The sequence below is a fragment of the Microcaecilia unicolor genome, chromosome 12 (genome assembly GCF_901765095.1).
Source record: "Microcaecilia unicolor chromosome 12, aMicUni1.1, whole genome shotgun sequence".
NCBI lineage: Eukaryota > Metazoa > Chordata > Amphibia > Gymnophiona > Siphonopidae > Microcaecilia > Microcaecilia unicolor.
The window spans coordinates 112,403,193-112,429,453 of NC_044042.1; the positions used below are offsets into that span (position 1 = coordinate 112,403,193).

Sequence of the window (26,261 nt, forward strand, 5' to 3'; positions counted from 1 at the left end):
TCAGTTCAACAGAAAATGGAGTTGGGAAGTTGGTGACTTGTATCCAGCTCAGGGGCGTAGCTACGTGGGGCCACAGGGGCATGGGCCCCCACAGATTACGCCCTGGCCCCCTCTACATTTGACTACTACTACTACTATTTAGCATTTCTATAGTGCTACAAAGCGTACGCAGCGTTGCACAAACATAGAAGAAAGACAGTCCCTGCTCAAAGAGCTTACAATCTAACCAGGGGCATAGGCAGACCTCGGCGGGAGGGGAGGCCAGAGCCCGAGGTGGGGGGGGCACTGTTTAGCTGCCTCCCCCCCACCGCCAACCCCCCCTGCCACTTTGGACCCCCCCCCCCCACTGCAAACCCACCCCCTGCCACTTTGGACACCGCTGCAACCGCAAACCCCCGCCCCGCCACCGCATCAGGTACCTTGTTTGCTTGCGGGGGTCCCCAAACCCCGCCAGCCGAAGAGTTTTCTTCAGCGCCAGTCGACTCTGGCACCTTCATCGCGGGATCATCTGTTTCTGACACCTTACATCCTGCACCGTGCATGTAGCCCTGTGCAGGATGTAAGGCGTCAGAAACAGATGATCCCGCAACGAAGGCATCAGAGTCGACTGATGCTGAGGAACTCTTCAGCTGGCGGGGATTGGGGACCCCCGCCAGCAAACAAGGTACCTGATGCGGGGGGGCAGGCAGTGGCGGGGTGGGGGTTTGCAGTTGTGGCGGGGGGTGGGGTTTGCGGTGGGGGGGGTCCAAAGTGGCAGGGGGGGTCGGCAGTGGGGGGAGGCAGCTAAACAGTGCCCCCCCCAATTCGGGCTCTGGCCCCCCTCCCGCCAAGGTCTGCCTATGCCCCTGGTCCAGCTGTCCTCTTTCTGCACAAGATTTTCTCTCCCTTTGCTGGAGATCCCCAATCTTTCAACATGTATCTCCAGGATGAATTTCTAGTTGTCACAGACGCTTCTTAGTTTTGCCACCTGCTCTCTAAGCTCTTGTACAAAGAGAGATAAAGGAGGCTGACCGTTATTTTGTATGCTATACATCAATGTTTTATTGGAATCGGCTAAGAACAGTGAGATTAGTGGAATACAAAATATTTATTTTATTGACTTAAGAACTGAACTAGCCACCAGTAAACCAGGAGCAGACAACCTCGCGAAATACTTCAAAGAGAAAATTGTTCAATTGCGAAAAAAATACCTGTCAGCACCATTGACTACGCTGAACTCCTTGACCACCTAGACCCTGGTGTATACCCAGCAGACAGAACCTGGACCAACTTCAAGACATTATCGGAGGAAAACATCTTCCAAACGCTCAAAAGATTTGCCAAATCTCACTGCAAACTAGACACATGCCCAAACAACCTTATGACATATGCCCCTCAACAATTTATAACGGATCTAACGAATCACTTGAACTATATGTTACAAAACGGACTCTTCCCGAAAGAGAAAGGAAATATTCTACTTACCCCTATACCCAAAGATGTGAAGAAAAGTGTTAGTGAAATAACCAACTACAGACCAGTAGCATCCATTCCCTTAATAACCAAAATTAACGGAAGGGATGGTGACTAAACAACTCACACACTACCTACACAAATTCTCAATATTACATGACTCCCAGTCAGGATTTCATTCAAACCACAGCACAGAAGCAGTACTAGTCACTCTCATGACTAAATTCAAACAAATGATCGCAACTGGCAAGAACATACTACTTCTACAATTCGACATGTCTAGCGCCTTCGACATGGTTGACCATGGAATACTATTACATATCCTTGAGTACTTCGGAATCGGAGGTAACATTCTCAAATGGTTCAAGAGGTTCCTAACCACAAGATCATACCAAGTGACATCCAAATCGACCACATAAGCCACATGGATACCTGAATGCGGAGTCCCACAGGGATCCCCCCTCTCACCGACACTATTCAACTTAATGATGATACCCTTAGCCAAACTACTAACAAACCAAAATCTCAACCCATACATATACGCAGACGACGTAACGATCTACATCCCATTCAATCAAGATTTAAAGGAAATCTCCAATGAAATCAACCAAAGTCTACAAATCATGCACTCATGGGTGGATGCATTTCAGCTGAAATTCATTGCAGAAAAAACCCAATGCCTAATACTCACCTCTCAGCACAACACGAACAAATTCACCACCATAAACACACCTAAACTGAATCTTCCAATCTCAGACACCATAAAAATCCTTGGAGTCACCATTGACCGACAACTAACACTTGAGAACCATACGAAAAACACAACCAAGAAAATGTTCCATTCAATGTGGAAATTAAAAAGAGTAAGACCTGTCTTCCCAAGGTCCGTCTTCCGAAACCTGGTGCAATCAATGGTACTCAGCCATCTAGACTATTGCAACGCACTATACACTGGCTGCAAAGAGCAAATAATCAAGAAACTCCAAACAGCCCAGAACACTGCAGCTAGACTCCTATTCGGTCATACAAAATATGAAAGTGCTCAACCCCTACGAGAAAAGCTACACTGGCTCTCAATCAAAGAACGCATCACGTTCAAGATATGCTCCCTAGTTCACAAAATAATTCATGGGGATGCCCCAGCCTACATGTCAGACCTGATAGACCTACCACCCAGGAATGCCAAAAAATCATCCCGCACATTCCTCAACCTTCACTTCCCCAACTGCAAAGGTCTAAAATACAAACTAACGCATGCGTCAACCTTTTCCTACCTGATCACACAATTCTGGAACGCGCTGCCGCGTAATTTAAAAACGAACTATGAAGCTACCAACTTCTGCAAACTACTGAAGACCCATCTCTTTAACAAGGCATACCACAAAGACCAACAAATGTGAACCCCTCCACATATATCCAGAAAGACTTAGTATATCTGCTTGTTAGACTACTATCTTGTCTTATTATAATCATGTCACCCAAGATCTGTCTGTAATACTAAATATCTATCTTATGTATAATGTATTTCCTGCAAAGAGGTGGGAAAATGTGGGATACAAATGCAATAAATAAATAAATATTCACACTCTTGTAATACTGGTAAAACATTTAAATAATCATATTAAACATTATAAATTCAAATAATTGTTGAGGAGGAAAAAGCTTCAGAGTCAAAATGGTTTTGTCCGTTGCTTACTCTGAGGATTTTTTTTCCTTCCCAACAATTATTTGAATTTATAATGTTTTAACTTATAATGGAGTGGAGGAGTGGCCTAGTGGTTAGGGTGGTGGACTTTGGTCCTGGGGAACTGAGTTCAATTCCTGGTACAGGCAGCTCCTTGTGACTCTGGGCAAGTCACTTAACCCTCCATTGCCCCATGTAAGCCGCATTGAGCCTGCCATGAGTGGGAAAGCACAGGGTACAAATGTAACAAAAAAAATATTTAAATGTTTTACTTGTATTACAAAGGTGTGAATATTGATTAGGATGGCAACAGGTTTACTGGTGGAGAGCAAACAATTTTTATTTTGGGTTCCTTTTGTCCTATTTTCCTTTTCTAGTTTGTATTAAGAACTAAACTAGTCCTTCCTTCTGTTTTCTTGGTTTGATTTTGCTCACCTATTTTTTTTTTTTTAAGGGACTTTTTATTGCTTGCTAGGTGTGTCAAACATGTGGCCCGTGTGCGGCCTGCATTGTAGTCTCTAATGCACATTCTAAATTTAACATCTGGAGATTGATATTCAGTTGGCAGCAATCAGCATTTGCTGATTGCCGCCAGCATCAAATCCAGAAATTCAACGCTGGGCTATTTCCAGTTATAGGGAGCCCCCGGCTAAAACATAGATACTTAAGTGCGATATTTGGCACCTAACTGGCTATGAAGAACTGCATTAAGGGCTCCTTTTACTAAGCCATGGTAGCAATTCCCACACGGCAAATGCCACGAAATCCACACCAGAAATCACTACCGCAGCTTTATAAAAGGAGCCCAAAGATAGGACTGTGTTTTATGCAGTTATTTTAACCAGCTAACTGCCTGATCTGTCCCTGGAAAGCCGCAAAATAGCTGGTTTCGGCTTGAGCACTAATCAGGTATTTTCAGTGCATTATCCGGTTAAGTGCCACTAACAATGCCCGGTTCATCCCATACAGGTGATTTATGTTTAAATCATTTTTTATTGAAACTGCAATTACACTAAAAACATGTACAACATACACAATGTTCTGTTTGCTGATCCCAGCTTGCTATGTTACAATCAATGTTTATAACATCTATCCAAAACAGTTACATGTCCCATATGATTTGCTTTTTCTTTATTTCCTAGATTCCTTCCCCACCCTTCCCGCCCGCTTCCCTAACCCCCATGCTCATTCCTAAGTGGTCTCCACCCCCCTACATCCCTCCCCCTCCCCCCTTCCTGTATGTGTCTCTTGTACCTATGCTCATCCATTGTCCTCCAATCTTCAGGGCAGCCCGTTGAGCACTTGACTACGCGCTCGGGGCGATATCTTGTTTATGTATTTCCCCCAGATACTTAGAAACTGTGTCCTTCTCTTTGGTGTCCAGCGTGCCCCTCTAGCCTCCCAAAGCATCAGTTGATGTAGTTTGTTTCTCCAATACCAATGAGAGGGAGGCACATCCACCACCCAGTGGTTGAGAATGCACTTTTTCCCCACTATGCATGCCTTGCTCAGAAGCAGCCGCTCCCCTTGAGTCCCAACCCCCCACTGCCCAGGGATACCCAGTATCATTTTCCCAAAGGTGAGAGCAATTGGGTACCCCAGCACCTCTCCCATGTATCTGCCCAGTTTCCACCAGAAGGCTTTGAGAGCTCTACACTGCCATAGGCAATGCACCAATGTTGCACTGTTCTGTTTACATTTCGGGCAGCTGTCTGAAGACACTACTTTAGCATGGAAAGCCCTTCTAGGGGAAAAGTACGCTCTGTGTAAGATTCTAAATTGACACTCTTGCAGTTCTGCACTATAAACCACCTTCGGTATACCCATCAGTGCTTGCTTTATATGATGCTCAGAAATTTGTTGTTGTACTTCCGCACTCCACCTCGTTGCCACCTCTGATATCTGCTTTTCTGGTTGCCCTTTCTCTAACTCTTTGCGGAACCAGGAGACTGAAACCTGCCCCAATGCATCCCCTTCCATAAATTCCCTGAGTTGTCTCCCAAAGCTAAGGGACAACCCCTCCTTCCCTAGGCTACGCACATAATGTGCTAATTGTTGATAGGCAAAGAGCACCGCCAATCCCCCAGAACATCTTTGTTGGAAGTCAGCCAATGTAATCAAGGTTCCATCCTCTTGAAGAAAACTCTCTAGTAGCTCTACGCCCTGTTCCTGTAATCTACGAAACACAGCATTTTCCCTGCCTGGGGTGAAATCATCATTCCCAGCCAGTGAAAGGAATACACTGGAACCCGGGTCCTGTCCCCACCTTTGCAGTAGCTCCCGCCACACCTTCCTCAACGGCCCCAACAACATGCTTTCTCTAAGTCTAACAGGTAACTGCCCTAGCCGTTTAATATGGAGTAAATTGTTCACATGCCACGGGAAAAAATATGCCCTTTCCAATCCTACATCCGTGTATGTGGTCGAGCCCAGGAGCCAGTCCCGCAGATGTCGCAGGAGGCATGCCTGGTTATACTCCCGCATATCCGGCAATCCTAACCCCCCCACCCTCCAGTTCCCTAATAGCTGTTGCCACTTCATCTTAGGTTTCCTGCCAGCCCAACAGAACTTCATCACTATTCTTCTGAGTGTCCCCAATTCCCGCCTTGCCAACCACAAAGGAAGGGCCTGTAATACATAGAGCCATCGTGGAAATACTATCATACGGAACAACTGTATCCGCCCCATTAACGACACAGGGAGCATAGACCACCGTGCCAACTGCTCTTTGGTGTCACTTAGCAATTTGGCCATATTAAGGTCATAAATCTGCCTGGTATCCATTGGAAGTTGTATTCCCAGATATTTAAAAGAACCCTGCGCCCATCTCAATGGAAAACCATCCCCCCACCCTCTTTGTAGGTCTTCAGAGCTGGCTAGGGCCTCTGACTTCGAAAGATTTAACCGGAACCCCGAAAAGTCCCCATACTCCTTTAAGCTTTCCATCAGATATGACAGGGAGCACCTCGGGTCCGTGATTAGCACCACCCCTCGAATATCTATATTATTTTGAATCTCCCTCAGTAGGGGGTCTAACGCTAGAATAAATAGAAGCGGTGATAATGGACAACCTTGCCTTGTCCCTCTCCCTATCGGGAACCATTCAGACTGTAGACCATTCGCATATATCTGCGCCTGAGGGTCTGTGTATAGCGTTCCATACAGGTGATTTAAACAGCCAGAGTGCTGTTTAATTCACCTCCCCAGGATGTTTAAATATTTTTGTATATCGGGTCCTTGGTTACATAGTATAAATTTGACTCCTAATTAATTGTGATTCATAAGTATATGCCATACTGGGACAGACCGAAGGTCCATCAAGCCCAGCATCCTGTTTCCAACAGTGGCCAATCCAGGTCACAACTACCTGGGCAAGATCCCAAAACAGTACAATACATTTTATGCTGCTTATTCTGGAAATAAGCAGTGGATTTTCCCCAACTCCATTTTAATAATGGCTTATGGACTTTTCTTTTAGGAAAAAAACATAGTAAATGACGGCAGATGACGACCTGAGTGGTCCATCCATCCAGTGATAAACATAAGAACATGCGTTGCCATACTGGGACAAACCAAAGGTCCATCAAACCCACTTTCCAACAATGGCCAAGCCAGGTTACAAGTACCTGGCAAGATCCTAAAACAGTATAATACATTTTATGCTGCTTATCCTAGAAACTCTTCCTATTGCACAATGGCCCTGCAGAGATTTAAATTAATTACAGTACACATTGGGTCGGTTTTACTTCTGATTTTTCTCTACCTTTGTTGACTGGTGACTTTCTTTTTCTGATCATTGATAAGTCTCTGACTCTAAAGTTTAGCAATTTCATTAAAGCAAAATATATTTTCACATATCACAGACTCTTCCCTATCCAAGGAGAATCTTTTATATAAAAACAAACACCAAAAAAAACAATCAGATTTTCACTTACCTCAGCTAAACTTCCTCTGAAACTACTGTTGGAACCATCAGCCAATGAAATGGCTTTTAGCTGTAGCTATCAGGTTACTGATAATTATGCAAACATCATTGCAGTCATGCCCTCCTCTCAGTGTACAAGCTCAGAGAAAAAACCCCCAAAAACTTTGAACCACTTACAGATTTTAACAATTACACTATTTAGTTTTTATTTCTCCCCAGTCTCACTTGCACACCTCCCTCCAAACCTGGCTGTTCTCTTTAATTTGAATGAGGAGTTTGTCCCACACCAAAGACATAAATAGCACTGGTTGTATTCTTTCAAACAGCTTCAGCAGAGCCTGCCTGCCTCAGTGAGCACTGTGGTCGAAGAGGGGAGGGCAGGGGAGAGAGGAGAATCACAGCTTCAAGTAAAACATTTTGCAAGTGAGCTGAACTCAGGAAACGGTAGGCGCCCTCCAGAGGTCGGCGCCCCCCTGCTGTGCTTACCTCGCTTACCGTGTTAGCAAGGCCCTGGTCTACCTTATATGAATGTTCATATCCAGTGCATTTTTTCTAGCAAAAAAGGTGCCGGTACTTACATGCTAGGCCACCCTTCAGGGGTGGGGTGATGACTGAGGACCCACCCTACAATAGCCAGGCTCCCCTGCAACCAGTCACAGAATCTATGACAAGACATAATTGGTGTGTAGAGCCTGAGCTCTTTCATTAAAACTTGGGGATCATCGGTCAATTTTAGCAGACAATGGAAAAGGTGCCGGTACTCAGTACCCCCAAGTACCCCCTCAAAAAAAGCCCTGTTCATATCTAACAGTTACCTTAATGAAAGAAACCCTGGCAAGAATGTTTACTGACAAGGTTTTGCTTTTAAAATCAGATATTCACTGTTTTCTTTCCTGTTTTTGGCTTTAAATATGCCTTTCTCTCTTTTTTTTTCTTTTACCTGCTTGTTCCTCTGCCTCCGAGAACATAAGAGTAGCCATACTGGGTCAGACCAATGGTCCATCTAGTCCAGTATCCTGTTTTCCAAATAGTGGCCAAGCCAGGTCACAAGTATCTGGCAGAAACCCAATTAGCAGCATCATTCCATGCTACCAATCCCGGGGCAAACAGTTGCTTCCCATGTCTGTCTTAATAGCAGACTATGGACTTTTCCTCCATGAATTAGTCCAACCCTTTTTTAAACCCAGATACACTAACCGCTGTTGCTACATCCTCTGGTAAAGAGTTCCAGAGCTTAACTAGTTGTTGAGTGAAAAAATATTTCCTTCTATTTGTTTTAAAAGTATTTTCATATAACTTCCTTGAGTGTCCCCTAGTCTTCGTACTTTTGGAACGAGTAAAAACTCAATTTACTTCTACTCGTTCTACACCACTCAGGATTTTTATATTCCCCCTTTTGTTTGCTTTTACAGCCAGCATGGTTGTTTGTGGATTTTGACAACTGGAGAGACTGGGAAGGTGAAGAAGAGAGTGAAATGGCCCAGGTGGAACATTATGCAGAGGTAAGTGCACAAACGTGGCTTTGACGGGCCACATTCCTAAATATATGACCTGTGGGAACATATGTATTTCATATGGATGCAGCAGGCCTGGGTTTCTCCCAAGCACTCCATTAGCATATGATTGGAATGTGGCATAGGATCAACCAAACATGCTGTACCAGTCCTGATTTTGCCCCATTGTATGCCTGGAGTTGTAGTTTATATTATCTAAGGGAATAAAATGGGACATTCAGAACTTCAAATCCATGCATGCTTTGGAGAAAAAAACAAATAGGATTGGGTTAGCCTGTGCGGTCAGCCTGGGTCTAGGAAGCAACCTTCTGTATGGGATCACACTAAGGGCAGATTAAAGGGGAAGGAAATGGGGTATTTATACCAGGCCCCCAAAATACATTGAAATGCTAACTAAACTTTTTATTCCTATGACTTTTAAATGTATTTTATCTTTTTGGTTTACTAGTACACTCCTGCGCCTATTTCTTCCAGCTCAGTCAGAGATAGGCTAAGATCTGGCACCATGCTTCTTTATTTCTACTCTCTAGGGAGTTTCTCCCCCCCCCCCCCCATCTCCCAGTCTCATACTTTACCCTATTGCAGTGACAGTGCTGGGCTGGAGGACATGTAGCCTGGCTCTGCTCAGAACCATAGAGGCATTACTCTTTACCAGAGCTTCCCACACTGTGTGTTGGGACTCCAAATGGGATCAGAGAAAGTGCGTGACCTGCGTGGGCTCTCCAAAGGTGCAGCGTTATTATGGACTTCCAGGAGGGGTCACACTATTTTATTTGGCTGTGATCATGGGGGTCACAACCACAACAAATTGATGAGCATGCTTTACACAATGACCACAATTCCCTTACACTCTGGAGCCTTTGAACGATTCATTTGCAGCGTCCCAAGCCCCAGTCATTTTTTAAACACCTTTTAGGAGGGGTCACATGTTGAATCACTTATGTTCCTTAACTCCTGCTACCTTTATCCAGCCTTGGATCACAAATCATTTTCTGCCAGTAATAGATCCTCCTGTACAAAAATTACCATATTAGGGGGTGCTGGCATCTGTCATTAGAAACCCACAATAAACTTTAAAAAAACAGGTGATCCTAATCACACGTTTAATTTGAGGTTCTTGTATCAGAATCGGCCATTGGAGAGAATAAATTCTATTGTGAGGTTAATGATTGCCTGGGCTGTCACTGCACGTTAGATCTGCACATGGGTCCCTGGGGTGATCACATTCAACATGTCTGGATAACTTCTAGATGCTAAAGCAGTGCTGACCACTCTTTTTTGGGATCCCTACATCTTGCCAGCCGCAGAGACAATTGAGTTGGCTGCACAGAGTGGTGGAAGCCTGTCCTGCAACTCCCCATTGTTCATTTTCCTCTTCCTGAAGGCCAGCACATGCTTCGCCCACATTTCAAACATGCTCACAATGCTGGGCTTAAGAAAGAGGGGGGAAATCAGCATGTTGGTGTTGCTGGTGGGCACAAAGCTAATTTGCCTATAGATTGCCCTGGCATTGATTTTTGTTATCCATAAGGAGTAGCCTAGTGGTTAGAACACCCAGCTGACAACCAGTTCAAATCCCACTTGTGATCTTGGGCAAATCGCTTAATCCTCCATTACCTTTTACTAAGCTGCAGTAAAAGCTGCCTTGCGTGTGGCAGGGGCATAGCCAGAAGCACACTTTTTTTTGGGGGGGTGGGGGGAGGACAACAACCAAAGTTGGACTGAGGGCCAGATGCACAAAGCTTACAGTGCTAATGTGTTATGTCTGTGGCCGTGACCACCCTCAGACTTACCCTGTTTCTGGGAGTCAGTGGCTGTGCTGGCTTCTGCTTGTCTCTATGTCTGTCTCTGTCTTAGTTTCTCTCTGGCTCTGTGTGCTGATTGCCCTACTGAACCTCACCTGTGTGGGCTATGCCTTTTCCAAGATGGCTGCCGCCAACTCCTCTATGCCAGTATCCAAGATGGCTCCCGCTGGGCTGACTTCTCTGTGTGTCAAGCCTCTGTTGGATGCAAGGTGATTGCTGCAGCTGTGCCTCTGGTGTGGAAGGGCTTTATTAATCACTTAGAGACTACAGCCCTGGCCTTTGCATTTCATCTAGGGCCCTGGTGTATAGAGTGCTCTGTACACTGTTTCAGTGTTTGCTCTGTGTGAGTTTCTATGTTTGACTAGATAGCTTAGGCACCATGTGGCTTGTTAGCCTGTGTATAGCTTTGCTAGTGCTCTGTGTTTGTTTAGACTAGCCAGCTTAGGCACCGTGTGGCTTGTTAGCCTGTGTATAGCTTTGCTAGTGCTCTGTGTTTGTTTCCAGTGCATGACTTGTTAGCTTGGGCACAGCTTTGTTGTTAGCTGGTGTATAGCTTTCAAGTCTCCTGAGTGTGCTCTGTGTATGTTTCTTGTGTATGACTGGTTTCCCTGGGTATAGCGTTTCTATTAGCCTAGGTACAGTTTACTAGTCATTGTGTTTAAACCTGCCGACTGCCAGAACCCGGACAGTCCCTGCCTGTCGGCCTTGCCTGCGCCTAGGTGCCAGGGAGCACTCCTGGATCTTCATTCCTGCTGTTCCAGTTCCGGGTTTTCCTATAAGTCCTATCGGCTGCCAGAACCTGAGGGCTCAACCCTCGGGGAAAGGTGGTCAAGCGTAGGTGAAGCCTAGGTCCAGTGTGTTCCAGTCCAGCGGGTTTCACTCCTGTATGTTCCAGTCCTGTGGGGCCCTCCAGTGTGTTCCAGTCCAGCGGGCTCCACTCCAGTGCGCACCCGTCCGGTGCGTTCCAGTTCCATGTATTCCGGTGTAGAACTCCAGTCCGAGGTTCCGGTCCAGTTTTGTCTCATCTCTACCTTGGAGGTGATCTTGCCTGCCACTGCCGCTCCACGGTAGTGGCCCATGGGCTCACGAACCCAGTGCTCCCGGGGAAGAAGCCTGACAGTATGCCAAGGTCCTCGAGCACGCGACATAATGTTTGCTTTAGACTGGTTCTAGCCAGTCTAAAGCAAATGTTTAGGTACTTAGTAATGCACAAAGGGGTTTTCCATGGCTCTAACGTGTGCTGTTAGCAACCACCGAGAACCCTATGCAAATATATTACAATGAGCACATTAGTATTCTAATGAGCTCCTTCATAGTCTAATCTGTATTCCAGGGGATGCACAGCTCCAGAGCAGCCTTAATTTAATGAGCAAATTTTACAGCTGCTCTGGAGCTGTCGGAGAGGAGAGAAGCACAAGCAGGCAGCTGCAAAGGCTGCCTACTTGTGCTTCCTACCTCTCGCCTCCTGGAGCCCCCCCCCCCCCATTTTTTTTTAATTTCCCTGGTGGTCCAATGGCCTGCAACCCCCCCCCCCACCTTTTAAAAACATTTTCCCTAGTGGTCCAGTGGACCATGCCCCCCCCCCCCCCCACGACCCCTGAACCTTTTAAAAACATTTTCCCTGGTGATCCTCTGGGTGCACTGGGAAGGCCTGGGCGCCGCCATTTTGTTCCTGGCAGGAGGAAGGAGCTACTGCTCCTACCTCCACCTTATTGTAAAGGTACAGGGAGGGGCAGGGTAGGGGTCGAGTACGGGAGGGGATGTGTGTGCACGCGCGGGAGAAGGAGTTCGATTTACTGGACCACCAGCGAAAATGTTTTTAAAAGGTTCGGGAGTAGTGGAGGGGGAGTCGCGGTCCACTGGACCACTGGGGAAAATGTTTTTAAAAGGTTTGCAGGTTGTGTGTGTGTGTGTGTGGGGGGGGGGGGTCGTGGTTCACAGGACCACCAGGGTGTTTTTAAAAGGTTTGGGGGGTCGTGGTCTATTGGACCACTAGGCTAAATTAGAAAAAAAATTGTTGGGTCGGGGAGGTCCAGTGCATCAGAGAAACTCGCAAACAGCGAGGATGCACAAAGGAGGATCCGTGTAGCTCATTTGCATGCAATCCCCTTTATGCATCACTGTCTGTTAGCGAGACAGCTGTATTTTACAGCTGCCTTTTTGCATCGGGGCCTGAGCCAGTTATTCTCTCCCTCACCCCCCCTCACCACAACTGTAACTGCAGCCTTGAGGTATACTTTTCCTGGTAAGGATGCCAAGCCCTGCCAACCACAGAGGTCTTCTCCAGGAGTCCCGCCTGTACTGCCAGAGCAGTGCTCAAGTCGGCAATGCACTTCAGCCGCCATAAGCACTCCTGTGCATGCTCAGTTCAGTCACTGGTGGGGGAGGGGGTTGTCTTCCAATTACCTCTCTGATCCAGTATGGTCTCTGATTAAGCACTGATCTGCAGCGCTCTAAAGCCAGTTTCAAGAACTGAATGGATAATGACTTTTTCCTCACTCCATCCCTCTTATAAAAATAAGGCAGACTAAGCTATTGAAAATGATAAGACCCAGGTGGCAGAGGTGTGGCTACCATTGAGTGTGCCTGGCAAAATGCCCAGGGCCACCCAATGGTATGAGCTGCCTGATATTGGAGCCCCCTTCCCCCACTGCATCCAGGTGCAGCATCTGCCTACCTGTACTCTCCTCCCCCCCATCAACCGACGATCCTCCAACTGCTGGCAGGTTGCAGCACAGTTAACACTGAAGGCTGCTCCCTGTCCAGCGGGGCCTTTCCTCTGCTGCGTTCCACCTCTTTGATGCAACTTCCAGTGGACAGGACAGGGAGCAGCTTTCAGCATTATTTCTGCTGCGACCTGCCAGCATTTGGAGGACTGGGGGGGTGGAGGGAATGGAGTTAGGCAGATGCCAGACTCCTATGCGGGTGAAGAGGGTGGGAGATGCTTGACCCAGGCGCACTGGTGGGGGGAGGAGAGAGAACCTGGATCAAAGGAGAAGGGGAAGAGAAGAGAAGAGAAGGAGAGAGATGCCAGACTTGGAGTAGGGGAACAGAGGCAGAGATTGCACTTGGGGGGGGGGCTGGTGAGACACTGGCCCAACTGGAGGGAGAAGATGCCAGACTACAGAAGGAAGGTAGGTGGGTGGGTTGGTGGGGGTCAAGGGGGCACAGAAAGAAGGGAAGAGGGAGAGATGAGGAGGGACAGCTTAAGCAAAGAGATGCTGGTTCTGGAGGGAGCATAGGGACAAGGACACAGAGACAGAGGGGAGACTGGATAGGACTGATAGACACATAAGAAAAATGGATGGTGGACATGAAGAAGAAATGTCAAAAGGACAGGAGATCCTGGAGAAAGTTACGAAAAAAAAAAAAAACCATAGACAGTAGGACCAAAGCAGGCAACAAAGGTAGAAAAAAAAAAGGGTTTTTTTTCTGAATTAATTGTAATATGTCAGCTTTAGGAAATGTGCATTCTCCTCCCCCTCGGTCCCTAGTATCTTGGGAGCAATGGGTGTTATGGGGAGGAGGGGCCTTGGGGCCCATTCAATCCTAGCTATGCCACTGCCAGATGAGCAAACCTCAGACCCCAGGGAATATTTACTGGAAAGCTCAGTAGCTCCACCTACTAGTTTGATGCATCCCAGGCATCTTTGTTGGCTCTCCAGTGAACACTTGAAAATAAAAGTTGATTACATATATTAAAAAAATGCTAGAAAAAAAATTTCTCCCTATGAAAAATAAAATTTCAGGACAAAGATGTGCACATAAATAATGTATCTCAAAGGTAGAAAGATTCAAGGATAATGAACCAATAGATTTTTAGCATCAAACACCTTAAATCTCTATATAAATTCTTGTAATAGAGCTTCCAAAGAGGTATATTAATTTATTTTATTTTTTATTTTTGTTACATTTGTACCCCGCGCTTTCCCACTCATGGCAGGCTCAATGCGGCTTACATGGGGCAATGGAGGGTTAAGTGACTTGCCCAGAGTCACAAGGAGCTGCCTGTGCCGGGAATCGAACTCAGTTCCACAGTTCCCCAGGACCAACAACCAACCCGAACATATTTCGCCAAAACTAAGTCCTAAGTGATAAGTGAAACATAAACAAGTCTATCAACTTTTTTCAAGTGTGTGCTTGCTCAAGTTTTTTTTTTTATCAGCTATTAAATACTGTATTCATTAAAAAACAAACAAAACCGCAGTCATCATCGGGGTCACTAATAAAGGTACTCCAGGCATACGGGCAGGTGTCTGGGTTTACATTGAACATGAGGAAATCACAGGTACTTCCGGTAGAAGAGGGGGGAAGAGTGTGACTGGGGCCGGGGACTTCAGATATCTTGGACTGGGGGACCCATTAAGTACTTGTGTTTATGGATTCCTAAGAATCTAAAATTGTTGTATGCATGTAATGTGGCCCCGCTCTTGCAGGACACGATTGGGAAAGTTGCAGCTCTGGACGGTGTACCCCCTATCATTGCTTGGCAGAATAAATCTATTCAATATGATGCTCGCTCCAAAATGGATTTATCTTTTTCAGATGCTCCCCTTGTTTTTGAGAGCTAGAGATGAGAGAGCACTCACCAGAGCAATGCAGTCATTTTTGTGGAGAGGGAGGCGGCCCAGAGTGTCATTTGCTGTCCTTCGGAAGCCGAGAACACATGGAGGCCTGTGCTTGCTGAATGTACAATATCTGTCAGTTGCTTGCGCTATGAGACATATTAATGACTGGTACAGAGGAACAAGCGACTTTTCTGCTACAACATTAGAACTTGCAAGTCTGGGACCCAATCACTTCAGCTGGCAGATTCATTCCATACTGAAACGTAGCCCTGGGGGGCTGGGAACCTCTCAGTTCCTCAGAACAGTGAGGGCAGCCTGGAGATGGCTTTCTAAACATCATAAATTCTCAGCAGCAAGTATGCCTTACCTAGCCCTGCACCACAACCTGGACTGCCTGCCAGGCACTGACTCGGTAGTGTTCGCACGCTGGTGCATGAAAGGATTGAGCTACTTGTATCATGTGCTAACAGGAAATGGACAGCTGCACAAGTTTGCAGACTTAAGAGAAAAATATGGTTTGCCACTGACAGACATATTTGCATATATGCAACTACATCGTTATGTGCGGAGCTTAGGCTGGAAAAACCTCAGTGAGGATGTACAAGAGACTCTCCAAGAGGCGCTAACTCTGGAAACTCAAGCACACATACCCCTGAAATTTCACCACAAGTTTCTAAGAGAGACCACAAAGGATCTTAATTATGATCTCTTTGCGTCCAGTTGGTCGGAAGATCTGGTGGTGCTAGTGTCCGGGACGCAGCTAAAGGCCTGCCTATTGGATACTCAGTCATGGGTGCAAGATGTACAACTCTGGGAACTACAGTTCAAATTTATATTATGTTTATACAGAGCACCTACATGGGCTTATAGGGCGGCACTCAGGACCTCAGATAACTGTGCCCAATGTGGAAGACCCAGGGCGACACTGGGACATATGTTTTGGCATTGCCCCATAGTCGCGGATTTTGGCTCCAGGTATTTACCCAGGTGTCGACTATGTGGTCACGCAGGATCACCCCAACACTGCTACTGTTGATGGACAGATTCCAAATAGCAAAGCCACGAGCCCTAGGCCTGACCGGATTCTTGAAACGAACTGTCCTGATGGGGAAGAAGGCAATTCTCCTCTGCTGGTTAGACTCGACAGTGGTGCCTCCATTGCTTGGTGAGCACAGATGATAACATTGTTGATAATGGAATGATTAGGTATAAAAGCCTTAACTTCAGAAAGAGGAATTCGATTCCAGCGGGTTTGGGAGCGGTTCTGGGCCACCCTGACACCGGTGACGCGGAGCCGTATCCTGAACCAGTAAGCCTAGGTCCTCCAGTCCTTTCTGATTGTAACTTGGAAGAAGGGAGGGAGGGACGTAGTAAGAAGGGAATGTTTAGGGAAAGACAGAAAGAATGTTAGCAGAGGGACCTTTGGAGAGTCATGGGATAGGAGGTAGTGTTCTATTGTGGATTAAAAACTGGTTAAAAGATAAAAAACAGAGAGTAGGGTTAAATGGTCAGTATTCTTGATGGAGAAGGCTAGTTAGTGGGGTTCCCCAGGGGTCTGTGCTGGGACCGCTGCTTTTTAACATATTTATAAATGACCTAGAGATGGGAGTAACTAGTGAGGTAATTACATTTGCTGATGACACAAAGTTATTCAAAGTCGTTAAATCACAGGAGGATTGTAAAAAATTATAAGAGGACCTTACGAGACTCCTGTTCGGAAGGAAGGGATTCTCAGGAGCTTAGCGGAGATTGGATGGCAGAGGCGGGGCTGGTGGTTGGGAGACGGGGTTAGTGCTGGGCAGACTTATACGGTCTGTGCCCTGAAAAAGACAGATACAAATCAAGGGGCTGGTGGTTGGGAGGCGGGGCTAGTGCTGGGCAGACTTATACGGTCTGTGCCCTGAAAAAGACAGATACAAATCAAGGTAAGGTATACACAAAGTAGCACATATGAGTTATCTTGTTGGGCAGACTGGATGGACCGTGCAGGTCTTTTTCTGCCGTCATCTACTATGTTACTATGGAAGACTGAGCGTCTAAATGGCAGATGACGTTTAATGTGAGCAACTGCAAAGTGATGATACATGTGGGAAAGAGGAACCCGACTTATAGCTACGTCATGCAAGGTTCCACGTTAGGAGTCAACGATCAAGAAAGAGATCTAGGTGTCGTCATTGATGATACGTTGAAACCTTCTGCTCAGTGTTCTGCAGTGGGTAAGAAAGCAATAGAATGTTAGGTATTATTAGAAAAGGAATGGAAAACAAAAATGAGGATGTAATAATGCCTTTGTATCGCTCCATGGTGCGACTGCACCTTGAATATTGGGTTCACTTCTGGTTGCTGCATCTCAAAAAAGATATAGTGGAATTAGAAAAGGTGCAGGGCGACAAAAATGATAAAGGGGATGGGACAACTTCCCTATGAGGAAAGGCTAAAGCGGCTAGGGCTTTTCAGCTTGGAGAAAAGACGGCTGAGGGGAGATATGATAGAGGTCTATAAAATAATGAATGGAGTTGAACGGGTAGATGTGAAGCATCTGTTTACGCTTTCCAAAAATACTAGGACTAGGGGGCATGCGATGACGCTACAATGTAGTAAATTTAAAACTAATCAGAGAAAATATTTCTTCACTCAACGTGTAATTAAACTCTGGAATTCATTGCCAGAGAATGTGGTAAAGGCAGTTAGCTTAGCGGAGTTTTAAAAAGGTTTGGCCGGCTTCCTAAAGGAAAAGCCCATAGACCATTATTAAATAGACTTGGGGAAAATCCACTATTTCTGGGATAAGCAGTATAAAATGTTTTGTACTTTTTGGGGGGATCTTGCCAGGTATTTGTGGCCTGGATTGGCCACTGTTGGAAACGGGATGCTGGGCTTGATGGACCTTTGGTCTTTCCCAGTATGGCAATACATGTACTTATGAAACTATTTGATGATAAATGTTTAACCGTTGTTTGCATTGTATTTGTAATTTTGCTGTCATCAATAACAACGATTTCAACATAAAAAAACAAACAAAAACAATAATTATCCAGAAAAGAATACGTGATGATTGTTTGACATCTCTGTCTCTATTCTCATTATGGTGGCATGCGTCTTACTGTGTTTATCTTCAGTAGGAAAATATCATCATATTAAAGGGAAAAAATTAAACCTACATGACTCTCTAATCAGTGAACTACTTTAACTGATAAATAAGTAAGTGCAGCTGGCTTTGACCCTGGCAACCTGGGTTTGATTCCCACTGCAACTCCTTGTGACTTGGGCAAGTCACTTAATCCTCCATTGCCCCAGGTACAAAAAACTTGGGGGCACATTTTACTAAACCGTGTAAGCATCTACACAAGCCCAATGTGCGCTACAATGGAGTTACCGCCTGGCTACTGTGTGGTTCTTGCAGTAATTTCATTTTAGGCGCATGTCTGAAAAATATTTTTTATTTTCAGACACACGCCACATGGCATTTGGTGCGCGTAGGTCATTACCACCCGGTTACTGCGTGAGACTTTACTGCTAGGTCAGTGGCAGGCGATAAGGCCCCAGACCCAAAATGGACACACGGCAATTTTCATTTTGCCACATGGACATTTTCAGCAAAAATTTAAAAAGGCACTTTTTACAGGCGCACTGAAAAATGATTGTGTGCTCAAAACACGCATCTACACCACCGCAGGCCATTTTTCAGCGCGCCTTTGTAAAAGGGCCTCTGAGATTGTGAGCCCTCTAAGGACAGAGAAAGTACCTGTATATAATGTGTACAGCACTGGATATGTCTAATAGCGCTACAGAAATGATTAGCAGTAGTAGTAAGATTAGCAAGAAATAACTGTAAATAGTGCTTCTATTTTGTTCATTTAAACAACATCCAAACTATACACTTCAGCACTTAGCAATAGATATGTAGCAACCTATGGGGTGAATAAGCTGGCGTTTTTGGAGTAATTGGACTGGTAAACAGCTGCTTGAAGAGGAAAGAGAATAAGATATTTTATTGTAAAACTAAAGCAGAGGGTTTGATTCTTGTCTGGACTCATAGTGGCAATGTTAAAAATCATGTTTTCATGGGTTTTCTAGACCTGGGCATCAGGGCACAGTTCCTCAGTACTGCAGGTACAATCTGAGTGTACTTTCTCCTTTGATAATGCTACAGGTGCATTTTCTCTTCTCGTAGTGCAGCAGGTACATTTCTTGTCCTTATAGTGTTGCAGGCATAATCGGTGGGTGCATTTTCTTCTCTCATAACGCTGCAGGTAGAGTATATGGATGTATTTTCTCTCCTCACTGCCTTTTGTTTTCTATTTATCGTAGATGATCCAGAAAGTGAGCGATAGAGGACCCCCTCCCACAATGGATGATCTGGATGTATGTACTACCTATGACACTGTGACTCATAAATTCAATGTTGATACGTAAGCTATTGGTAGGGTTATGACGTCAGTACAGGTCTGGTTTTATCCTATTATGTCCACAGGCTTGTAGTTCTAATTGTCCCTGTGAGTTTAAAATCAGAACTACAAGCCTATGTATGAAATCAGGCAAGACCAGAACCTAGACTAGCTTGTTCCTTATGACATATAGAGGAATATTTTTAAAGCACTTAGACTTACAAGTTTCATAGTAACCTATAGAACTTTGTAAGTCTACGTGCTTTGAAAATGAGCTCCTTAGTCAGATCAAGGCGGTTTGAGTCTATCTGGCCAATTATTAGGTGGCAGTCATGGCCAAGTGTTTAAGATGATGGACTAGAAATCCACTGAGGTCTCCCCATGCAGGTTCAAGTGCTGCTGACTATAGGGCTGCAACTTTGTTGACTGAAAGTTGCTGAGAATGGCTATGTGGAGAGTGATGAAGATAAAGTGAGCATGCTAAACAAATACGTCCCCTGGAGGTTCATGGAAGAAAACTCTGGAGAAGGTCTGCAGTCAGCTGCCCTCTTGGGGATTCACAGAAGAAAATCCTGGAGGTCTGAGGTTGGCTGCTGAGGGTATAACTGGAAATGGGGTGGATCTTGCAACAATCACAGAAGAAAGTATTCATAAACAGCTTGAAAATCTGAAAGTGGACAAAGCTATGGGGACAGATGGGATATATCCCAGGATACTGAGCGAGCTCAGAGAAGTCCTAGTGGGACCTCTTAAGGATTTATTTAATAGATCTTTAGAGATGGGAGAGATTCTGCAGGATTGGAGATGAGTGGATGTCGTCCGTCTTCATAGAAGCGGAGATAGGGAAGATGTGGGAGGCCGGTAAGCCTCATGTCGGTGGTAGGAATAGTAATGGAGTCACTGCTGAAGGAAAATATAGTTAACTTTCTAGGAGCAAACGGGTTACAGGATCCAAGGCAACATGGCTTTACCATGGATTTCAGCAAAGCTGTTGATAAAGGCCCCTCACAGAAGACTCATGAATAAGCTGAGAGAGCTGAACTTATGACACAAAGTGGTGAACTGGTTTGGAAACTGGTTGACCAACTGGTGGCAGAAGGTGGTGGTGGTAGCAAATGGAATTCCCTCAGAGGAAAGGTAGGTGAGTAGTAGTGGCGTGTCTCAGGGGTCAGTGCTGGGGCTGATTCTGTTGCTGAAGAGTTAGAAGGAAAATGTATTTTTGTGGATGACACGAAGATAGACAATAGAATAGATAACCTGGAGGGAGTAGAATCCATGAGATCTCCAAAACATTAGAAGAATGGTCAAAGGTCTGGCAGTTAAAATATCAACAAGTGCAAAGTGATGCAAGTGGGCTGCAGAAATCCAAAAGAAATGTATCGGATTGGATGGGAGAGATTGGCAAGTTTGGCTTAGGAGAGGGACCTTGGAGTGATGGTGTCTGAAGGTAAAGAAACAATACAGCAAGGCGGTGACTGCGGCCAGAAGGATACTAGGCTGCATAGAGAGGGGTACAACCAGCAGAAGAAAGGTGGTGTTGATGCCTCTGTACAAGTTGTTGGCGAGGCCTTGTGTTCAGTTTTGGAGGCCATATCTTGCTAGGGATGTAAACAGATTTGAAGCGGTTCAGAGAAAAGCAACGAAAACTATATGGGGTTTGCATAGCAAGACGTACGAGGAGATACTTGATGACCTGAACATATATACCCTGCAGGAAAGGAGAAACAGAGGTGACGTGAATCATATGTTCAAATATTTGAAAGGTACTAATCCACAAACAAACCCTTTCCAGAGACGGGAAGGTGGTAGAACTAGAGGACGTGAATTGAGGTTGAAGAGGGGACGACTCAGGAATAACATGAAGAGGTATTTTTTTCACCTAGAGGGTACCTGGAATGCCTTCCTGTTGGTGGAGATGCAGATGGTAACAGAATTTAAAAATGTGTGGGATAAATACAAAGGAACCCTGTTTAGAAGGAATGGATCTAAAGAAGCTTAGTGGAGATTAGGTGGAAACACCAGTAATTGGGAGCAAAGCTAGTGCTGGTCAGACTTCTACAGTCTGTGCCCTAATCGTGGCTGGACAGATTCAGCCTCAGAAGTTGGAGAACAAGGCCAATGCTGGGCAGACTTCTATGGTCTGTGCCCTGATCGGGCTGAATAGATTTGGATGGGTTGGAGTGAAGCATTCCGGGGGCTTCAATGACAGCTTCAGAAGTTTTATGGTCTATGCCCTGAAAAGAGCAAGGAGAAATCAAGATCAGGTCACGGTATCATACCTTATACTGAGTTTATCTTGTTGGGCAGCCTGTATGGACTTATCTTTATCTGTCATCATCTACTCTGTGGGCTGAAGCCAGTAGGTGGAACTTGTCACCCTATCAATTTCATTGGCAGCAGTTGCACTGAAGAGAAAACCTCCTTGGGTGGAGACCAGTTTCAGATGGCTGCCGACTAAGGGTCACGGAGCCGATGCTCCTCCAGAGACCCTGACCTGAACGTGGCCAGAAGCAAGACCGCCGGCCACCGGAGCATCTGATCACCAACCACCAAGCTACCTAACCCAGGCGCCAATCACTGCCGAATCACCGCTTCTCCACCGCGCCAGAGGACCCTCCAGACGAGCCGAAGCCGATGATCCCACCCTACCGCGTGGGCAGCTTTCACCTGGAGGACCCTTACCTGACCGGGGAGGACGGGAAACCCGAGAGACGGAGCGATCGGTGAATCGGACCGGTCCCACGGCAATCCGAGAGCAGCTCCTTCCCGGACAGGAGCTCTGGTGAGTTGGCGCCGACGGTCCATCCCTGCTGAGTGGCCTGGCCAGCCCTAACATCGACGCGCCGGGACGACAAGTGCGTCGGAACTGTCCCACGACGGCCCACGGACAACCCCCTTCCGGACCGGAGCCCTGAACCCCATGAACCGAACGCCGATACACTCCCGCAACCCAGCACCAAAAGCGAAGGAACATTCTGGTCAAACGGATTGCGGAGGGTGTGAGAGAGCGGCGGGAGGAACCACCAACATCCAGCGGGTCAGCGTCGACCGAACAACACGAAACCAGCTGATCATCCCGCCGATACCCTCCTCAACGTGACACCCACCTGCAACCTAGTACCGACAGCAAGGGAACCCCTGGACAAACCGAAGAGAGCGCCGGAAAGCGCCAAATGGAGCTGCACACAGCGGATTAGTAGCGGACGAAGGAGGGGCGAACAGCTGACCACTCCGCCGATATCCTCCCTGAAGCAGCCGATCGCTGCGAGTCCACCACAGCCCCACTACCACGGAGATAGCATTGTCCCAAGTGGCTAATAACTCACTATGGGCTACAAGTTGTTCATCTTGACCACGGTAACAGCAGTGGCGTAGCCACAGGTGGGCCTGGGTGGGCCAGGGCCCATTCACTTAGGGCTCAGGCCCACCCAACAGAAGCACATATTTAGTGCTAGCTAGTGGGGATCCCAAGCTTCGCCAGCTGAAGACCCCCCTCCCCTGATGGTGCTGAAAACACTGCTCTCCACTTCAGCAGTCTAAGCTGCTGATACTGGCCTCATCACATTGGTGGGGGGGGGGGAGGAGAACACTTGGTGCCCACCCACTTCTTCACAAGGCCCACCCAAAATCTGCTGTCTGGCTACGCCCTTGGGTAACAGACTCCACAGCTTACTTACATGTGAGTGAAAAATTCCTCAGATGACTTTTTCAATCTGATAGTCATTGGTTTCATGTGAATAGTAATGTCTTTTAACTTGTTGACTTAAACCTCAAAACGCTATTTCTGTACCCTACCGCAATTCACTGATCTGTAAAACTTGCCTGTATTGCAGATTCTGACCTGCAACCCTTCCACTACACCATGATACACTTCACAAAGTCCCACTAACGACCATAAAATTCTATCTACCACTGCACCACATCGGTCTACACTACAGACGGTAAATCAACCACTGACTCCCCTTACTCCAACATACAATCAACACTAACATGAACACTAACCAATAGCTCCTAATAATATATTTTCTTATCCTAATCTACCACGCATTAACAACCCCTCTCACTGACAATAATGTAACCACAATACACAGAACCTAAAAACAACATACCTGCTTAATCTTATCTTGTCAACCTACTCTCTATGTGACAACTATTGTAACTTCCACTCTGGAATGGCGAATGCCATAACGGAGCATTGTAAGCCACATTGAGCCTGCAAATAGGTGGGAAAATGTGGGATACAAATGCAACAAAATAAATAAATGATGCTTTCTCCTTTTATCAAACCTCCTTGGATCAGATGGCACCCATAATCATTAGGAACAGGTTGATCGGTTTTACCCCCAATACATTTGTATAGTGCTGTGCTTTGAAAACCTGGCCTGGGGGAACCCCACAGAAGTCACGGCTCCAGGATATCCACAATGACTATGGAGATACAGGAGGCAGTGTATTAAAAATGAGAGATCTTGGGGTGATAGTATCCGAGGATCTGAAGGCGACGAAAGTGTGACAAGGCGGTGGCTGTAGCGAGAAGGTTGCTAGGCTGTATAGAGAGAGGTGTGATCAGCAGAAGAAAGGGGGTGTTGATGCCCCTGTACAAGTCATTGGTGAGGCCCCACCTGGAGTATTGCGTTCAGTTTTGGAGGCCATACCTTGTGAAGGATGTTAAAAAAATGGAAGCGGTGCAAAGAAAAGCTACGAGAATGGTATGGGATTTGCGTTCCAAGACGTATGAGCAGAGACTTGCTGACCTGAACATGTATACCCTGGAGGAAAGGAGGAACAGGGGTGATATGATACAGACGTTCAAATACTTGAAAGGTATTAATCCGCAAAAAAATCTTTTCCGGAGATGGGAAGGCAGTAGAACGAGAGGACATGAAATGAGATTGAAGGGGGGCAGACTCAAAAAAGATGTCAGGAAGTATTTTTTCACGGAGAGGGTGGTGGATGCTTGGAATGCCCTCCCGCGGGAGATGGTGGAGATGAAAACGGTACCGAATTCAAACATGCGTGGGATGTGCATAAAGGAATCCTGTGCAGTAGGAACGGATCCTCAGAAGCTTAGCCAAAATTGGGTTGCGGAGCAGGTGGGGGAAGAGAGGTTGGTAGTTGGGAGGCGAATATAGTGGAGGGCAGACTTATACGGTCTGTGCCAGAGCCGGAGATGGGAGGCGGGAAATACTGCTGGGCAGACTTGTACGGTCTGTGCCCTGAAAAAGGCAGGTACAAATCAAGGTAAGGTATACACATATGAGTTTATCTTGTTGGGCAGACTGGATGGACCATGCAGGTCTTTTTCTGCCGTCATCTACTGTGTTACTATGTAATGAATATTCATTGTGGAGATCCTGAAAACCTGACTGGCTGGAGTTCCCCTAAAGAACTGGTACAGTGTCAGAATCCAGCTTCTCTACAGCAGGGTTAACCTAGTCTGCGGGCCACACCAAGCCATTCAGGATCTCCATAATGAATATGCATGAGACCGGTTTGCATACAACGAAGATAAATTATATATGCACTATCTCATGTATATTCATCGTGCAGAGCTGGAAAACCTGACTGGCTGGGTTTGTCCAAAAGACTGGGTTGCGAACCCCTGGTCTAGAGCAGTAGTTTTCTACCCAGTCCTACATGATCACCAGGCCAGTTGGGTTTTCAGGATATCTACAATGAATATGCTTGACAGTGTATGCAAATCTCTTTCATGCATATTCATTGGGGAGGTACTGAAAACCTGACTGACCCAATGGTCACTGCGGTCTAGTTGAAAACCACAGGTATAGAGCAGTGGTTCTCAAACTTGTCATGGGGGAAACCCAGCCAGTCGGGTTTTCAGGATAGCCAAAATGAATATTCATGAGACTCGTATACACCACCTCTGCATGCAAAACTGTCATGAATATTCATTGTGGATATCTTGAAAACCTAACTGGCTGGGAGTTCTCCCCCCCCCCCTCCGAGGTTTGGGAACCACTGCTCTGTACCAGTGGTTTTTAACCCAGTCCTTAGGGCGCACCTGGTCAATTGGTTTTCAGGATACCTACAATGAATATGCATGAGTTATTTTCATGTCCTACCTCTAGTGTATGCAAATCTATCTCATGCATATTCATTGTGGGTATCCTGAAAACTTGTCATGAGGACTGGGTTGAAAACCTCTGATCTAGACCAGTAATTCCCAAGTCCAGTACTGGAGTACCCGCCTTGGTAGTCAGGTTTTCAGGATATCCACAATGAATATGCATGAACTTGATTTGCATATAATAGAGGCAGTGCATGCAACTCAAGTCATGCATATTCATTGTGAATATCCTGAAAATATGCCTAGCAAGGGGTACTCCAGGACTGGACTTGGGAATCACTGCTCTCAAGAAACCAGATCTATAAGCCTAGCGCTTCAACAGTGAGTATACCCAGGCCTAGCTCAGCCTGTCCAGACTCCACTGAGCTTCACCAATGCTACACTGCCACATTGTTTTAAGCAGGACCTGAAAAGAGTGTCAAAGAAGAGAGGACCAATAACAATCCAGCAGCACATACCAGAAGCCAACAGACTCTCAGCTTAGTGGCCACCATGTTCTTTATGTGCATCATTTGAACACTTAACTACAAGCCTACAAGAATGTTACATGACTTTTGCTGGGGTAGCCAGCCAAATCTACAACGGACCAACTTGAAGATAATTTTACAGGATTGGGTGCCTTGAGGGAATACATTAACCAGGATGGTATCTGGCCCAGCCATCTTCCGGTGCATCACATACAAGCTGTGGACATCAGTGGCGTAGCTGGGCCACTTTGAACTCAGGTCCCCTGGCCGAAGACTTCTGGCATCTCTCCCTCTACTCTCACCAGTTGACTGGGGGTCTCAACTCCACTCCACAATGCCCCTGTACCTTTTAAATTGTGTTCTTCACTGG

At 46.1% G+C, this 26,261-nt stretch overlaps 1 protein-coding gene across 1 annotated transcript in view; it reads left to right on the plus strand.

Annotated features, from left to right (window-relative positions):
- AARSD1 (alanyl-tRNA synthetase domain containing 1) overlaps nt 1–26,261 on the plus strand; it is a 223,285-nt gene that overhangs the window by 13,137 nt on the left and 183,887 nt on the right. The window contains exons 5-6 of the mRNA XM_030220995.1: nt 8,474–8,563; nt 19,260–19,313. Of these exons, the coding sequence (XP_030076855.1) occupies nt 8,474–8,563; nt 19,260–19,313 (144 nt within the window). The remainder of the gene's footprint in view (nt 1–8,473; nt 8,564–19,259; nt 19,314–26,261) is intronic.